Source organism: Vicugna pacos, chromosome 7 (assembly GCF_048564905.1).
Source record: "Vicugna pacos chromosome 7, VicPac4, whole genome shotgun sequence".
NCBI classification, from domain to species: Eukaryota; Metazoa; Chordata; class Mammalia; order Artiodactyla; family Camelidae; genus Vicugna; species Vicugna pacos.
The window spans coordinates 71775880-71790119 of NC_132993.1; the positions used below are offsets into that span (position 1 = coordinate 71775880).

Here is a 14240-nt window from a genome sequence, read left to right on the forward strand (position 1 = left end):
CCATGAGAGTACCAGTAATCTTGGTTATGTGTCAGACGATGTACTCTTGAAGACTTAAATCTGCTGAAGTCATGCACCTGCTGGGAATCTGCTCAGATTTCAGTCCTCCTTCTGAAGTCACTCACCTTCTGGGAATAGACTCAAATTTTAGCCCCGCCTCCCTGTCTGTGCAATTGACTGGCAATTGTGTACTCCCAGAACTTTTAGAGGTGGTGCCACACCCACTGTGAACATAAGATTGAGGCTGCTATGGGAGGGCCACGTCCCTCCATTTCTGTGCATTGACAGTGAGACTTCTATGGCAGACCGGGGCTCCATTCTGTGCACAGCCCCAGTTATGGCCCAGAACACACTCCAGGCCATTCGTGCTGTGTTCACCCAGCTAAACTGAGTCCTCTCCCTGGGTCTTACTGCTGAAGCCCGAGTTTCAGTACCCAGCTGCCTCACATATCAGCAATGCCCATCTCTGGCTGGAATGTACAGAGAGGGGGCACAGATGGTCTGTGCTAGTCTCTGTGTCCTGCCTGCCACAAGCAAGTGGCTGCATTCACCTCTGAGCCTTTGAAACTCCCTATCTGACCCGGCAGATCTCTCAGCCAGTGAAAGAGGTTCCCAGGGTGAGGGAACTTTCCTCCTCTTCTTTCACAGCTCCTTCCCAGGGGTGCAGGTACCATCCCAGTTCCTTTTGTTTTGTTTTGTTTTACCCAGTTACATGGTAATGTTTCTTGCAGCTTTGATTGTAAGTGATACTCTGCCAGTGTTCAGTAGGTATTCTGTGATAGTTGTTCCATATGTAGATAGTTGTTTGATGTACTTGTGGGAGGAGGTGAGCTCCATGACCTTCTGTTTTAATCCTGACCTCTGCCTTCATCTTTGGACATCTTTAGAAAGAATGGGCATGTCCTTCTAGACTTGACTGATACTAAACATACTACTAATTTGAAAAGAGAAAGGAAAAATTGTTCTTGCTTAGAAATGACAAAGAACATTATTTGCATATATGAAATTACTTTCTACAACTTTCAATTTTTTAAAGATTTAATAAACACATTATAAATTCCATAATGTATTTATTATTAATGTATCAGGAAAATTTCCCCAAATGCATTTTATTTTTTTCAAATAACATGATTCTTAAGTATGAACTTCTTAGTCTGTGTTTTGTCACTTAGGGAAGCAATTATGACTTAAACAAAGATATCAGTGTAGTTCTCTTACCTGCAAATGTCAGAGGAAAAGAATTGCAATACCCGGGTCTTCTCAATGAAAGGTGGAAATGAGGCAGCATCTGTTTAAAAGCCAAGCGAGTGGCAAGGGATTAGATGTAATTTGTGTCCTAGACAAATATAAAAATCTTGATTCCAGCATGGTTAATAGAAACATAATGCAAACTATATATGTAATTTGAAAAATCTCTGGTAGATGTATTTTTTAAATGAATAAAGTATCATAAATGTTTTATTTAACCCATTGTATCCAAAATACCATCATTTTAACATGTAATCAATGTAGAAATTAACAGAATCTCAAAATCCAGTGTAGACTTTATACTTACAGCCCACTTCAATTTGTACTAGCCACATTTCAAGTGCTTAATTGTGACATGGTTAGAAGCTACCATATTCAACAAGTCTGTATAGTATACACATTCATTGATAATTAATTTCATATTGAATTTTCCCATTTATTAAAAATAATTGAAAGTGTAAAAAAATGGCAAAATCACATGTTGTTTAAACTGATTTTGTTTGTTTTTTTTGAAATCTCCCACCCTATCAGTAGAGTAGCACTTTTCTTACCTTGAGGTTCATTTAGAACTCCTGTTTCATAAAAATGTTGTTCTTATTTTGATAGTGATTCATTTATCTGTCTTAATGGCTGTTTAACATTTTTAAAATCATTTATTAAAGTTCTCTCACTGAGCAGAATTTTATGCATATGGTTTGAAGATGTATACATCAAAGTAAAAAACGCATTTGTTGAGTTTTTTGAATCTCTATTATGGTTATAATCCATGGCACATGCTGGATATGTGAATGAATAACTAATAATTTATCCATTTTCTCCTCAAATGAGTATCACCAAAATGTGCCACCACAGAATGTGTTTATTCAAAACAGTAAGACCCATACTTCAGTTACCAAGTTCTTTTTATGGTAAGTGTGCCAATCTTAACAATCTTACTACATTTTGCTTATACTCTTGTGGTAAGTGAAATATAGTAGAAGATCACAGTAACCTTAATCCTGACATTGAGAGAATGGGATACTGAAAATTAGCTTAAACTCCCAGATAGGTCCCTGAATGGGCATTGCCTACAACTATCTTCCCAAAACCTTAGCTGTTAAAAGAAAAGAAAACATTGAAAAACTTTAAAAATCATCTAAATATCATTGAAGATTATGTCATCATGACACCAGTAGTTACCATGGGCCATGACCGCTAGATAGCTGATACTAGCAGGATGCTTTTTAAAATATATTCAGATGTAAATCAGCGTTTTCATTTTATGTTTCTTTAAACTTATTGAAGAAGGATGAGGAAGTACTTCTAAATCATGATGAAAACACATCGGAACTTTTTCCATTTCATTATTCTCTTTTCCCTAGTGCTGTAACCAAGAATTGCTCTCACAGGGATTCCATCAGAGTCCCTGGCCTGTTCAGTCTATCTTTGCTCCCAGGTTATTTTACTTCTATTTTCTTAAATACTTTTAGCTTCATTCCTGATGCTTATATATTTATGTTATTGTCATTAAAAAATTTTCTACCTTCTTTTTAAAAACTTCTTTATGTCTCAGTTTTGGACAAAATTATTTTTCTTCCTTGAACCTATAAAGAATACTATTTAGGATAAGCTATGTATATTTCTCTCTGTATCTACGGTCTAAATTATTAAGCTTATGTAATTACTAGATTTAGTGGTATTGGGACATTTTACAGTGTATTTGCAGAAGTGCACTACTTAACAAAGAAATTTCTTCACCCACTTATATGGCTCAAAGAGCTACAAAGCAAACTTTGACAGTGGTTTTGCTGTTTTTTTCCTACTATAGAGTGTTAACATAATTAAATAAACATGCAAAACTCAGCATTAAATTTGGAAAAATAAATATTCTTCGTGTTTCCTTTTTATTCCCTTTTATATCACTTTGTATTTAACTTTTTTCATCGTCATTATATTATTTTCCATAATGTATTTCCACACCAACTTTGTAAACATTATGCTCTGCTTCTGTTCCTCAGAAGCTGAAAGGTAATGATTGATTTTAAATACCTTATGGGATTTTATTACCATTGCTTTTAACATCTTGATTCTTAAACTAATAGGCATATGTGTATTTGGCTTTTCTTAAAGAAGCATAATAAGCCAGATCTAACCACACTCTAAGTTCATAGTACCTTCTTTCTTTCCAACTCTTAATACCGAGTATACATTTTTACATACATTTTTCATAGTTAGTACACATGTAACCTTGTTTTTGTTGCTGAACTTTTCTCTCTCTGACCATCTTATTCAAAATATATTGTTCTGTTTTGCAACTTCACTGATTCTACCTCATATTGAAACCTCCACTTGCACATGCATTTTGCCTTTTGTAGTTATCTTGAGTCTTTTTAAAACACTTTTAGTTTTGAATTATTATCCATAGAGTATTTACAAAAGGTGTGAACAGTAACTACTGTACGTTTTTCTAACCCTTTAATTCTGTGTCCAGGAAAGCAGTTGATTAAGTCAAGTTTTTACAAAGCAAACATTTCCCCAGTAATATAGTAAAGGCTAATCCTCAGTGGTTAATCTTCAGAAATCCCATCATGTTAGACAGACATTTACTAAGCCTGTACCAGAATAGACACTCTGCATTATGTTGGAGGGATATAAAGATAGATAAATGAATAAACTCAGCCTCCAGAACCGTGTAGTAGGTATGGTGATGTATTTGTGGGACAAAGGAGATGGTTCCATTGTGATTATTACCACAAAACATTACCCTTACCTGTACCATTAATCATATCACAGTAACTTGGCCAATAGGAGAAAGTCCTTAGGAATTTAAAAAAAAAAAAAGAAAGAAAATGAACATTCTCATGTCAAGAGCACCTTCTCACATTACTTTGTCCATTATGATTCATTATTTCTGCTAAACTAATATTGACTAGACATGACAAACTTCAAGTTTAAAAAGTGTTCTAAATCATTTGGTCTTTTTTTTTTTTTTAAGTTTTCATCTTGTTGAGATAAATGAAGTGTCTGATACCATTAACTGGCCAGATTACAAAATAAAAACTGCCAAATGTTGTTAGTTAGAAACAACTTGCAACAAAAAGAGTTCTCCAAAAAGAATATTGAGAACTGTGTATCAGGAATTTAGATCTTTAAGGAAAGTTTTTTTATGCAATGGGAGAACTGGATTGTGTCATAGTATGTTGAGTGTTCAAACTGAACTGGAGGAAAATATTAAGTGGATAACTGATGTAAACTCTGTATGAGGGAGAAGAGGGGAGTGTAGAAGAGGAAAGAAGGAGAAGCAGATGTTTGATCAATAGAGACTGAAAATGTGTAGATGGTGGATTTATACTCTCCCCCCGTTTAACTTTTGTATGAGCTGGCATTAAAGTAGAACAGAGTTTACACATTTATACTCTGGTATCTACATAAGATATATGTTAAAATATCTGGAAATAATAAAAACAATAGTAGTGATAGTTAGTTTTTGATAATGGAAAAATGGGTGGTTCACACTCCTACCATACAGTCCAGTAAGATATGAAGGCAAGCTGTTGCTTCTTGCCGTGGTCAATTAACCTTATCATAATCTTAATGTGAAATTCTTAGCAAATGGGAGCATTTAGTAACTCTCCTCCAAATCTCTCTGTAATATTGAACAGAAGGTTGTGATTTTCCCCTGAGATGACCATTTAGAAGTCTGTTCTCCTCCATTAGATTTTTTTATTAAAAATGTGACTATGAACTCTGTAGAAGAATAAGGACTACATGTGTATTTAACTGGTTAATGCCACTATTAGATAGGGACTTATCATAAGGCAACTGTTAGTTAATAAAAAGATTTCATCTTGTTTTATTTTGATTGCAGTATTCTTTGTCAGGAAGTAACTGATCTAAAACACATTTCATCTTTGAGAAGGAAAGGCTTTCTTCCTTGATATTTATTGGAGTTTGTCCTATTTTAGACATATGGAAAATCAGGTATACTTCAGATGAACAGGTAGGAGGAGCTTGGTTAGAAAAAAATCATGGCTCTATGAACATATTTCCATTACTGTTTCACAAGAGACATGTTCTTTATGTTCAAGTTTAATATGTAAATTTTAGGACTTGAAATACTAGTTTTATTTTTGCATTGACAAAGTTTTTAAAAGATGAGTTATCAATATAAAAAATTCTTTGAAGAAAATTTTGAAGGAGAAAGTCATGAAAGCACTGGCATGAATTTATTAAGCTTCCATCTTTGTAGACACATTAAGCCATGTCACTGGAAGGAACATTTTTTTTTGACATGCTCAGTAAACAAAACAAAACAAAACAAAAATAACAGTAAGATATATTTTCCTACCTGCTAGACAAAGAGTTGATGTGTTGTCTTCCTTTCCATTCATGGTTATGTAATTGTATGGGTACATGATAGTGCTGGTTATGCCGCAGAGATGGAAACAGTCCCCTTAGATTTCTTTAGGTGAGAGAACTTGTGCATAGAGGCCAACCCCCAAGTAGGGCTGGTACTCGGCAGCTCTGTGCTGGTGTGGCCAGTCGTCGCAACTAAAGGGATAACGCCTGGCACAACAGGAGTTCGTTCCTAGGGCTGAGATACAGGCCGCTGTGTTCCACAGGTGGGTGCCTGTGCCTTAGCAGTTGTTACTAGACCACTTACCTGTCTTACAGTCCTGTAGTGTCACACACACACACACACACACACGCACACACACATACACACACACACACACACACACACACACTTTACCTGGATACTTACTTTTTGCCCTTATATGTGTCAATTATGGCAACTTTGCTTATGTTGTCTTTTCCGGTGAAAACTTTATAAACTCCATCTGCGGTATTATTGTACTGGAAAGAAATGCACAAGAAAAAATTACCTTTAGAACAAGCCATATTTTCCGTGTTAGAAAATATATAATCAATTCCCTTTTGCATTTGTCAAAAACTGCTTGTTCATACTTAATTTTATATGATTTGAAATATACCTAAAGTTTTAAACTTACTGGTCTTTAACACTTGAAAAAGACAATATAAATGGTGTGTGATTAGTGCTAGATGCTAGATGCTGATACAAAGGAACAAGACAAATATCCAAAGATGATATGATCCAACTGCAGCACTCTTTATCATAATTAACCCAGTAAAGCCATTTTGATCACTACTCCTGTTATACTGAGGTGAGGGGATATTGAACAGAATCTTTATGACAGATTTCTAGTGTATTCTAAATGTTGTGATCTCTAATAAATGGTAACTTAAGTTTAGGTACACATTAAATTAAAAACAATTAGTCCAGGAAAAAGTTAAGAGTATTTGAGTTAAAAATTGTAACAGAATCTCTGATCACTTAAGGTATTCTACATTCCTATTTAATTGATATATAACCTGCAATTCTAAAAAACCATCTAAAGTAAAATAGGAACAATGTATTAGAAAATACAATTAATATCACATACAGTGTCAAATGAAATCTTAGTCAAAATTTCAATGCAAAAGTCAGCTCAAAATCATCAACTGTAACTAAGGACATCACCAAGGTCACATGTCTTTAATAGCCAAAGTATTATTCCATGACATTTGTAGATTACTAGAAGTTCTTATCAACTACTTCTATGAAAATGTGCCATTACTGATTTAACAGTCTCTGTGTGTGCAGTTTTGGCTGACTTATAAATTTACATTCAAACATGTTTGCAAGAGTTGTAGAGAGGGAGAAATGACATGAGTATATTTGATACAAAGAAAAATACAGTATTAAATTCGATGTTTTAGAAGGGAAATCAAAACCAAAAATAGTGCTTAAAAGCCCTACTAATTTACAACCTAACTTCAGACAACTTTATTTTTATTAAAGAGTGAAAACTTAATTAAATCTCACTTTCTTAATTTTAAATTTAATTGTTAAATTCAGGTAAGGAAATTTTCCCAACTGAGAATGCTAAATCCATGTGAGACAGACTTTTTAAAAAAGGATTATGTATTCCTAGGTCACAAATAGGGTTAATACACTAAACTATAAAACTATGAACTGCCAATGCCATTATGTTTATCCAATTAAAGTCTAACAACATCAGCATTAATTTTTAGTACTCACAGGAAAAAACACACCAACTGTGGTAGAAATAGGGTATGGAACCGCATTGAGGAATGGATCCGTATAGCCCCACAAAAGTTCTTTCACAGTTCTCTTTTGAAACATAGAAGATTTTGAACTTTTCACAAATGCATTGAGTATTAGTTGAATAAATCTACTTGGATAGAGGTGGGGTGCAGCCTACAAGAAAAATCACTGTTTAAGACATCAATTGTAGTATGAAGTTTTTAACGAATAAATGGATAAGTAATAGAATTGAATTTAATGAAACGTTTTTTAACTGAATCATTAAAATTACTGCAAAATCTTGGCAGGACAGAGTGTAATGTTTCTTAATCTCTGAATGATTTCATTTGTGTGCCTCAGCGTGAGCCACAAGAAGACGACTTTCAAAGTTAAATCCTACCTTTTTAATGGTGCACTTTAAGTGATCATCTAATTCAGGTGATTATTATATGATTTTGTTATGTTTCCAAACAACCATAATTCAAATCAGTGATATAAGAACACATTTTCATAAAAATGACTGAGCAATTAATATCTAATGATAGTTCTAATCATGAGACTATGTATTTTGGATTCTAGAGTATTGCAAAACAAGTAATTTTGTTATTTGTCTACTCACTGCTACAGCCAGATTGAGGACGGTAAATGTGTCATTCTCTGTTCCAATTGATAGTGAAGGTTCAAAGATGGCACCCTTGTGCTGATTGAAAGAGACTGTGTGGGTCTCAGAGTCCTGCTTTATAATTTCCTTGGCTAGATAACGAACTCTGAAAACCACAAGTAAATAAAATTCAGAAAAATTGTTTCAAGTGAACATTGATTCTTGAATGACATACATTCATGCAACAGATATTTTTTAATACATAGACTGTGTCGAAAATTATGCTAAACAAGTAGGTTAAAATGATAAATAAGCCAATGCTGAGTTTCTAGGAAATTAGATAAGGAGGGCCTTCAATTTAAAATAACAGGGGAGAAGGAATATGTGTTATTATGGGAGTTTACACAGTCTGTGGGAAAACAGAACAGGTTCAAACCCTGGCTTGAGATGGTCATGGTGAGGATAATGGACAAGATACAATTCCACATAAATGGTCTGAATGCCAAATAGAAGTTTAGTTAGGTAAAACAGGGTAGAAAGTATAAAATAAGAAGTAAGAACATGATGTACTTTTAGAAATGAACATGTTTCAATATGGTTGGTTTACAGAGCTGAGTAAAGACAATGGTAGGAAATAAAGTCACTGAAATAAGCTCGATCTCAGTCATTAAAGATTGGTTCCCATACTCAAATGTTTTGCTTTTATCCTGATGGTGAGGAGGAAACAGTAGAGAAGTTTAAGAAGGGGTATAGTAAAAATAGAGCACATTTTCTTTTTTTTTAATTACTGAAGTATAGTTGATTTACAAGGTTATGTTAGTTTCTGGGGTACAGCATAGTGATTCAGTTATGCATATATATATTTAAATATTCTTTTTCATTATAGGTTATTACAAGGTATTAAATATTGTTCCCTGTGTTATAAGTAGGACGTTGTTTATCTGTTTTATATGTAGAATTTTGTATCTGCTAATCCTAAACTCCTAATTTATTCATCCTTCACCCCCTTTTCTGTTTGGTAACCATAAGTTTGTTTTCTATGCCTGTGAATCTGTTTCTGTTTTGTAAATAAGTTCATTTGTATCATTTTTTTAAGATTCAACCTGTAATAAATATTTTTCATTCTCTGACTGATTTCACTTCGTATCATAATATTTAGGGTCAGTCTATGTTGCTGCAAATGGCATTATTTTATTCTTTTTTATGACTTGAGTAGTATTTCATTCTATATATACACCATATCTTCTATAAATCATCTTTCCATAGATATTTAGGTTGCTTCCATGTCTTGGCTGTTGTAAATAGTATTGGTATAAACACTAGAGTACGTGAATCTTTCTGAATTAGTTTTTCCAGATATATGCTCGGTTGTGGGATTGCTGGATCATATGGTAAGTGTATTTTTAGTTTTTTAAGGAACCTTCATAATGTTCCCCATAGTGGTTGCACAAAATTCCATTTCTACCAACAGGATTAGGAAGATTCCCTTTTCTCCACAGCCTCCCCAGCCTTTATCATTTGTGGACTTTTTTGATAATGGCTGTTCTGACCTGTGTGAGGTAATACCTCATTACAGTTTTGATTAGCATTTCTCTGATAACTAGTGATATTGAGCATCTTTTCATGTGCCTATTGGCCTTCTGTATGTCTTCATTGGGGAAATATCTGTTTAGATCTTCTGCCCATTTTTTTGTTGGGTTTTTTTGGTTGTTATTGAGTTTATCAGCTGTTGGTGTATTCTGGAAATTAAGCCTTCATCATATGCATTATTTGTAAATAGTTTCTCACACTCCATAGGTTGTATTTTCATTTTATTTATAGTTTCCTTTGCTGTGCAAAAGTTTATAAGTTTAATTAGGTCCCATTTTTTAATTTTTGATTTCATTTATATCATCTTAGTGGAATGACCTAGGAAAATGTTATTATGATTTATGTCAGAAGATGTTTTGCCCATGTTTTCTTCTAGTAAATTTATAATATCCTGTCTTATGTTTAAATCTTCAAGCCATTTTTACTCATCTTTACTTTCCTTTATCAATGTTTTACAGTTGTCAGTGTATAAATCTTTCATGTTCTGGTCAGGTTTATTTCTAAGTATTTTTTTAAGCTATTTTAAAAGGGATTTTTTTTTAACTTTTCTGATATTGCTTACTGTAAAGAAATGCAGCTGATTTCTGTGTGTTAATCTTGTATCCTGCTCTCTGCTGAACTGATTTATCAGTAGTAGTTTTTGTGTAGAGTCTTCACAGTTTTTATATATAGTGTGCTTGTGAGCCTGGGATGAATCCAACTTGGTTGTAATGTTTGATCTTTTTTATGTTTTGTTGGGTTTGATATGCTAATATTTTGTTGAGGATTTTTACATCTGTATTGATTGAAGATTTGATCTGTAATTTTCTCTTCTGGCAGTGTTTTTGTCTGGTTTTGGTATCAGGGTAATATGGGCTTCGTAGAGTGACCCTGAAATTATTCCTTCCTCTTGAATCTTTTGGAAGAGTTAGAGGAAGATCTGTGTAAGTTCTTTGTGTATTTGGTAGAATTCTGCAGTGAAGGTCCTGGACTTCTGTTTGCAAGAAGTTTTTATTTTTTTTTTTTTAAATTACAGTTTCTGTTTCACTTCTAGTGATCAGTCTGTTCAGATTATTTCTTCTTGATTCGATTTTGGTGGACTGTTTCTAGTAACTTGGTCCATTTCTTTTAGGTTGTGCAGTTTGTTCACATATAATTGTTCATAGTATTCTCTTACTTTTTTTTTTTTTGTTTCTGTTGTATCAGTTGTAATTTCTCCTCTTTCATTTCTCATTTTGCTTATTTGGATCTTCTCTTCTTGGTGAGCCTGTCCAGAGGTTTGTTGATTATGTTTACTCTTTCAAAAAGCCAGCTCTTGGTTTTATTAATTTTTTCTAGTGTTATTTTAATCTCTATATTATTTGCTTCCTCCCCGATCTTTATTATTTCCTTCATTCTGCTGGCTTTAGGTTTTGTTTGTTCTTCTTTTTATCATTCTTACAGGTTATAGTTTAGATTGTTTATTTGAGATTTTTCTTGTTTTTTAAGAAAGGCCTGTATTGTTATAAACTTCCCTCTTAGGACTGCTTTTGCTCAATCCAGTTGATTCTAAATGGTTGCTTTTTTCATTGTCGTTTGTCACAGATATTTTTTAATTTCCTCTTTCATTTCATTGTTGACCCATTAGTTTTTTAGTAACATGTTTTTTAGTTTCCATACAGTCGTCTTGTTCTCATTTTTCTTTCTGTGGTTGATTTGTAATTTTGTGCCATTGTGGTGTGAAAGGATGCTTGAAGTAATTTCTATCCTCTTAAATTTGTTGAGGCTTGTTTTGTATCTGAGTATGTGGTATATCCTAGAGAATGTTCCATGTAACGTGAAAGTAATGTATTTTCTGGTGTTTTTTGAATATAATGTCCCAAAGACATCAACTAAGTCTAACTGTTCTGTTGTGTCATTTAGGATCTCTGTTGCCTTGTTGATTTTCTCTCTGGAATATCTATCCATTAATATTAGCTGGTTGTAAAGTCTCATACTATTACTATATTCCCATCAATTTCTTCCTTTATGTCTGTTAGTTTTTTTTTTAATGTATTTAGGTGTTCCCATGTTGGTTACATATGTATATGTATTAATGAGTATAATATCTTCTTCATGTATTGATCATTTTATCACCATATAGTATCCTTTATCTTTTTTTATGGCCTTTGTTTGCAAGTACAAGATATTTACTGAGGTGAAATAGGGTATACATAATTCATTGCTCTGTCATATATCTCACTATTATGTCTATTATGTGATGTTATAATAGTTATCTTTTGTTACCTAACTAAAGAATGAAAAAACACGGGACTGAAATGTGAAAAACAAAACAAACCAAAAAAAAAAAAAATCCCACACTTCATTTTAATGTGGTATAGTAAAAGTGTAAATCCCTGTAAGATAGGTATTATAAATGTTTTGTATCCCTAAGCAGTGTCCAGTGCATGGTAAGTTCTTGATAGATATTTTTGAATGAATAAATTAATTGTTGATATTCTTTAAAAAAAGAATTCATGAAAAGATAGAATTATATTTTATTTCTAAAATAATTTCATCAAAACTTTATTTACTCTTCTTGGAGTACTGGGGACATACAAAGAATATAAGACTCTGAAACAGGAGCCTGAGCAGTCAGTTACTAGTCAATTACTATTTTCTCTTAGATAATTTTATTTCAAAATTAGATTACATACTATATTATCAACATTTAAAATTAAAATATTTAATTTTCAGGAACATTTATTTACAAATAATAATTGATTCAGTGTCAGAATAATTGTGTTCCCAATTCTAGTTTGCTTAGTTGTACCTACAATATTAAACCAGTAGGTGGCATGCACTAACAGAAAACTCCTTTAATCCTCTGTTTAGAATGTGCTTTTAAAAAGAAGATACTCACTCAAATTTTTGTTTAAAAAATAGAATATAAAAAGTTTTTAGAAAGATTTTGTTAATAAGGTCAAAGAGAGGAACTTGTCTTAGATTTAGCCCAAGGTTGCTCTCTTTGTACTCCTGCCAAAGCAAAGAAACTTAAAAAAAAAAAAAGATTTATGTTGGATCTGAGAGTATTATGAAGGAATTACTAGGTTTTTATACAGATGGTATAGGTTGGAATGTATATAATTAAGATCACAATCTGGGCAGTTTCATGTTTTGGCCCATGTTACAGCTTGATAATCAGATTTTCATCAGGCTCACTTCAGCAGCTAAATAAGCCTGTGGTTCTAACTGAGGAGGGACATCCTCCTCCACTTCCAATTTCAACTGAATTCAGGGTAAAATTTATGCAGAGGCAGGCTCACCTCAACACATGGAATACTCTCTGACTATTAACTTTTTCTGAAAGGTAACCAGTCATTTTCCCATTATTTTAAAGCACACAGGCAGACACTAGCAAGTCCATTTTAATGACATCATGAGACAAGATGACTCATAACTGATCATAAATCCCTTTGACATTGTTATGTAAATAGGAGTTTATTACTTACATAGTTTAGCTGGAAATCCACCTTCTCTTCTCCAGCCCTCCCTCATTGTCTCTGTAAGTAAGTGAATTACATCTAACCCACCCCTACTTTCATCCCTTAGAGAGATAGGTTAAAGCCTCCAAGAATAAAATTTATATTAGTTGTCACCTATCAGAGCAGGACTAGGACTGGATTCAGTGTTATGTTAATGTTTCCCTACACCCCAGTTTATCCTTAAAAGTAAAAACATGACCCACCCAAACAATATAAAACAAAACCCATGATGAATTCTCAAATTCTAACAACTATTCTTTTTTCTTACATAAATTTAGTTCTTTCAGAGTATTACTTTAAACAACTATTTAGATTCTTATTAGGTCATATGTGAGTCTTAGATATTCATAGGTACACAACATACCTATAAAATTTTTTGAGACAAGATATTCATACAGGGATTTGATAATAATGTAAGCACTATATGGTCATGAAAAAATAAAAGTATTTTCCAAGGTGAGTGTGTTTTTGTTTTGTTTTGTTTTGTTTTGTAACAATGAAAACCAGGTCTTCTTTGACAGAGCTGTGACTTGTCCCAGGCAAGTGCATGGAGGCAGGAGACTTGGGGATAATTACCAGGACAGAACAGCCACCAAGGCCTCTGAGGCTTATATCTCATGTGCTGTGTTTGAGTGTGAATTGTCACTCTAGAAATGTATTAATGCGTGGAGAGGAAAGTATGTAATTATGAATTACAAAACAGATGACAAAGTAATACTGTGAATTATGAGAAATCATTCCAAATATGAAATTTTGTGGTAATACTTGATCACAGTGTACAACTAGTTGTAATTATTCTTCAGGAGAAAATCAACATTTGTATAACAAATGGTACAGGAGGACTGAACTTTTCCTATGTGGATAGCATAAATATATATATATCATAAACATATTACTTGAATAAGCTTTAGTATTTTTAGCACTGCAGTCTCCCCTTTTCTTACTTTGATAGAAAAGACACATAGTCTGTAATTTAGTTAGGAGAAAATGTACACGAAAGTCTAAGGATTGGCAGCTCTAGGTTTGTATGAACATGGAGAAGCATTTCACATCCCCTGTTGTCAGTTTTGTTTTTAATTTATAAAATGAAAAGCTCTGGCTAATTATATCCCCTAGTTCTAATAGTCTAAGATCCTGTTCAGAAATATATTGAACTATTAAGGCATGCAATATAAAGTTACAGCTTATTCAGTCTCAGTAGTGGAGAAAATATAAGAATGAAACTACTGAA

At 33.1% G+C, this 14240-nt stretch overlaps 1 protein-coding gene and 1 long non-coding RNA gene across 9 annotated transcripts in view; one reads left to right on the forward strand and one right to left on the reverse strand.

Moving 5' to 3' along the window:
* LOC140697445 (uncharacterized) overlaps positions 1-14240 on the forward strand; it is a 155009-nt gene that overhangs the window by 58738 nt on the left and 82031 nt on the right. The window lies entirely within an intron of this gene.
* The window catches only part of LOC116281311 (platelet glycoprotein 4-like), a 44663-nt gene that overhangs the window by 14240 nt on the left and 16183 nt on the right, over positions 1-14240 (reverse strand). For 3 of the 5 annotated variants that reach the window (XM_072965129.1, XM_072965128.1, XM_072965130.1), the window contains 5 exons: positions 7956-8103; positions 7331-7510; positions 5993-6084; positions 3998-4044; positions 1219-1288 (listed from right to left, as the gene is read on the reverse strand). In XM_072965129.1, the coding sequence (XP_072821230.1) occupies positions 1219-1288; positions 3998-4044; positions 5993-6084; positions 7331-7510; positions 7956-8103 (537 nt within the window). The remainder of the gene's footprint in view (positions 1-1218; positions 1289-3997; positions 4045-5992; positions 6085-7330; positions 7511-7955; positions 8104-14240) is intronic. The other 2 variants (XM_072965131.1, XM_072965132.1) reach the window with 1 other exon arrangement.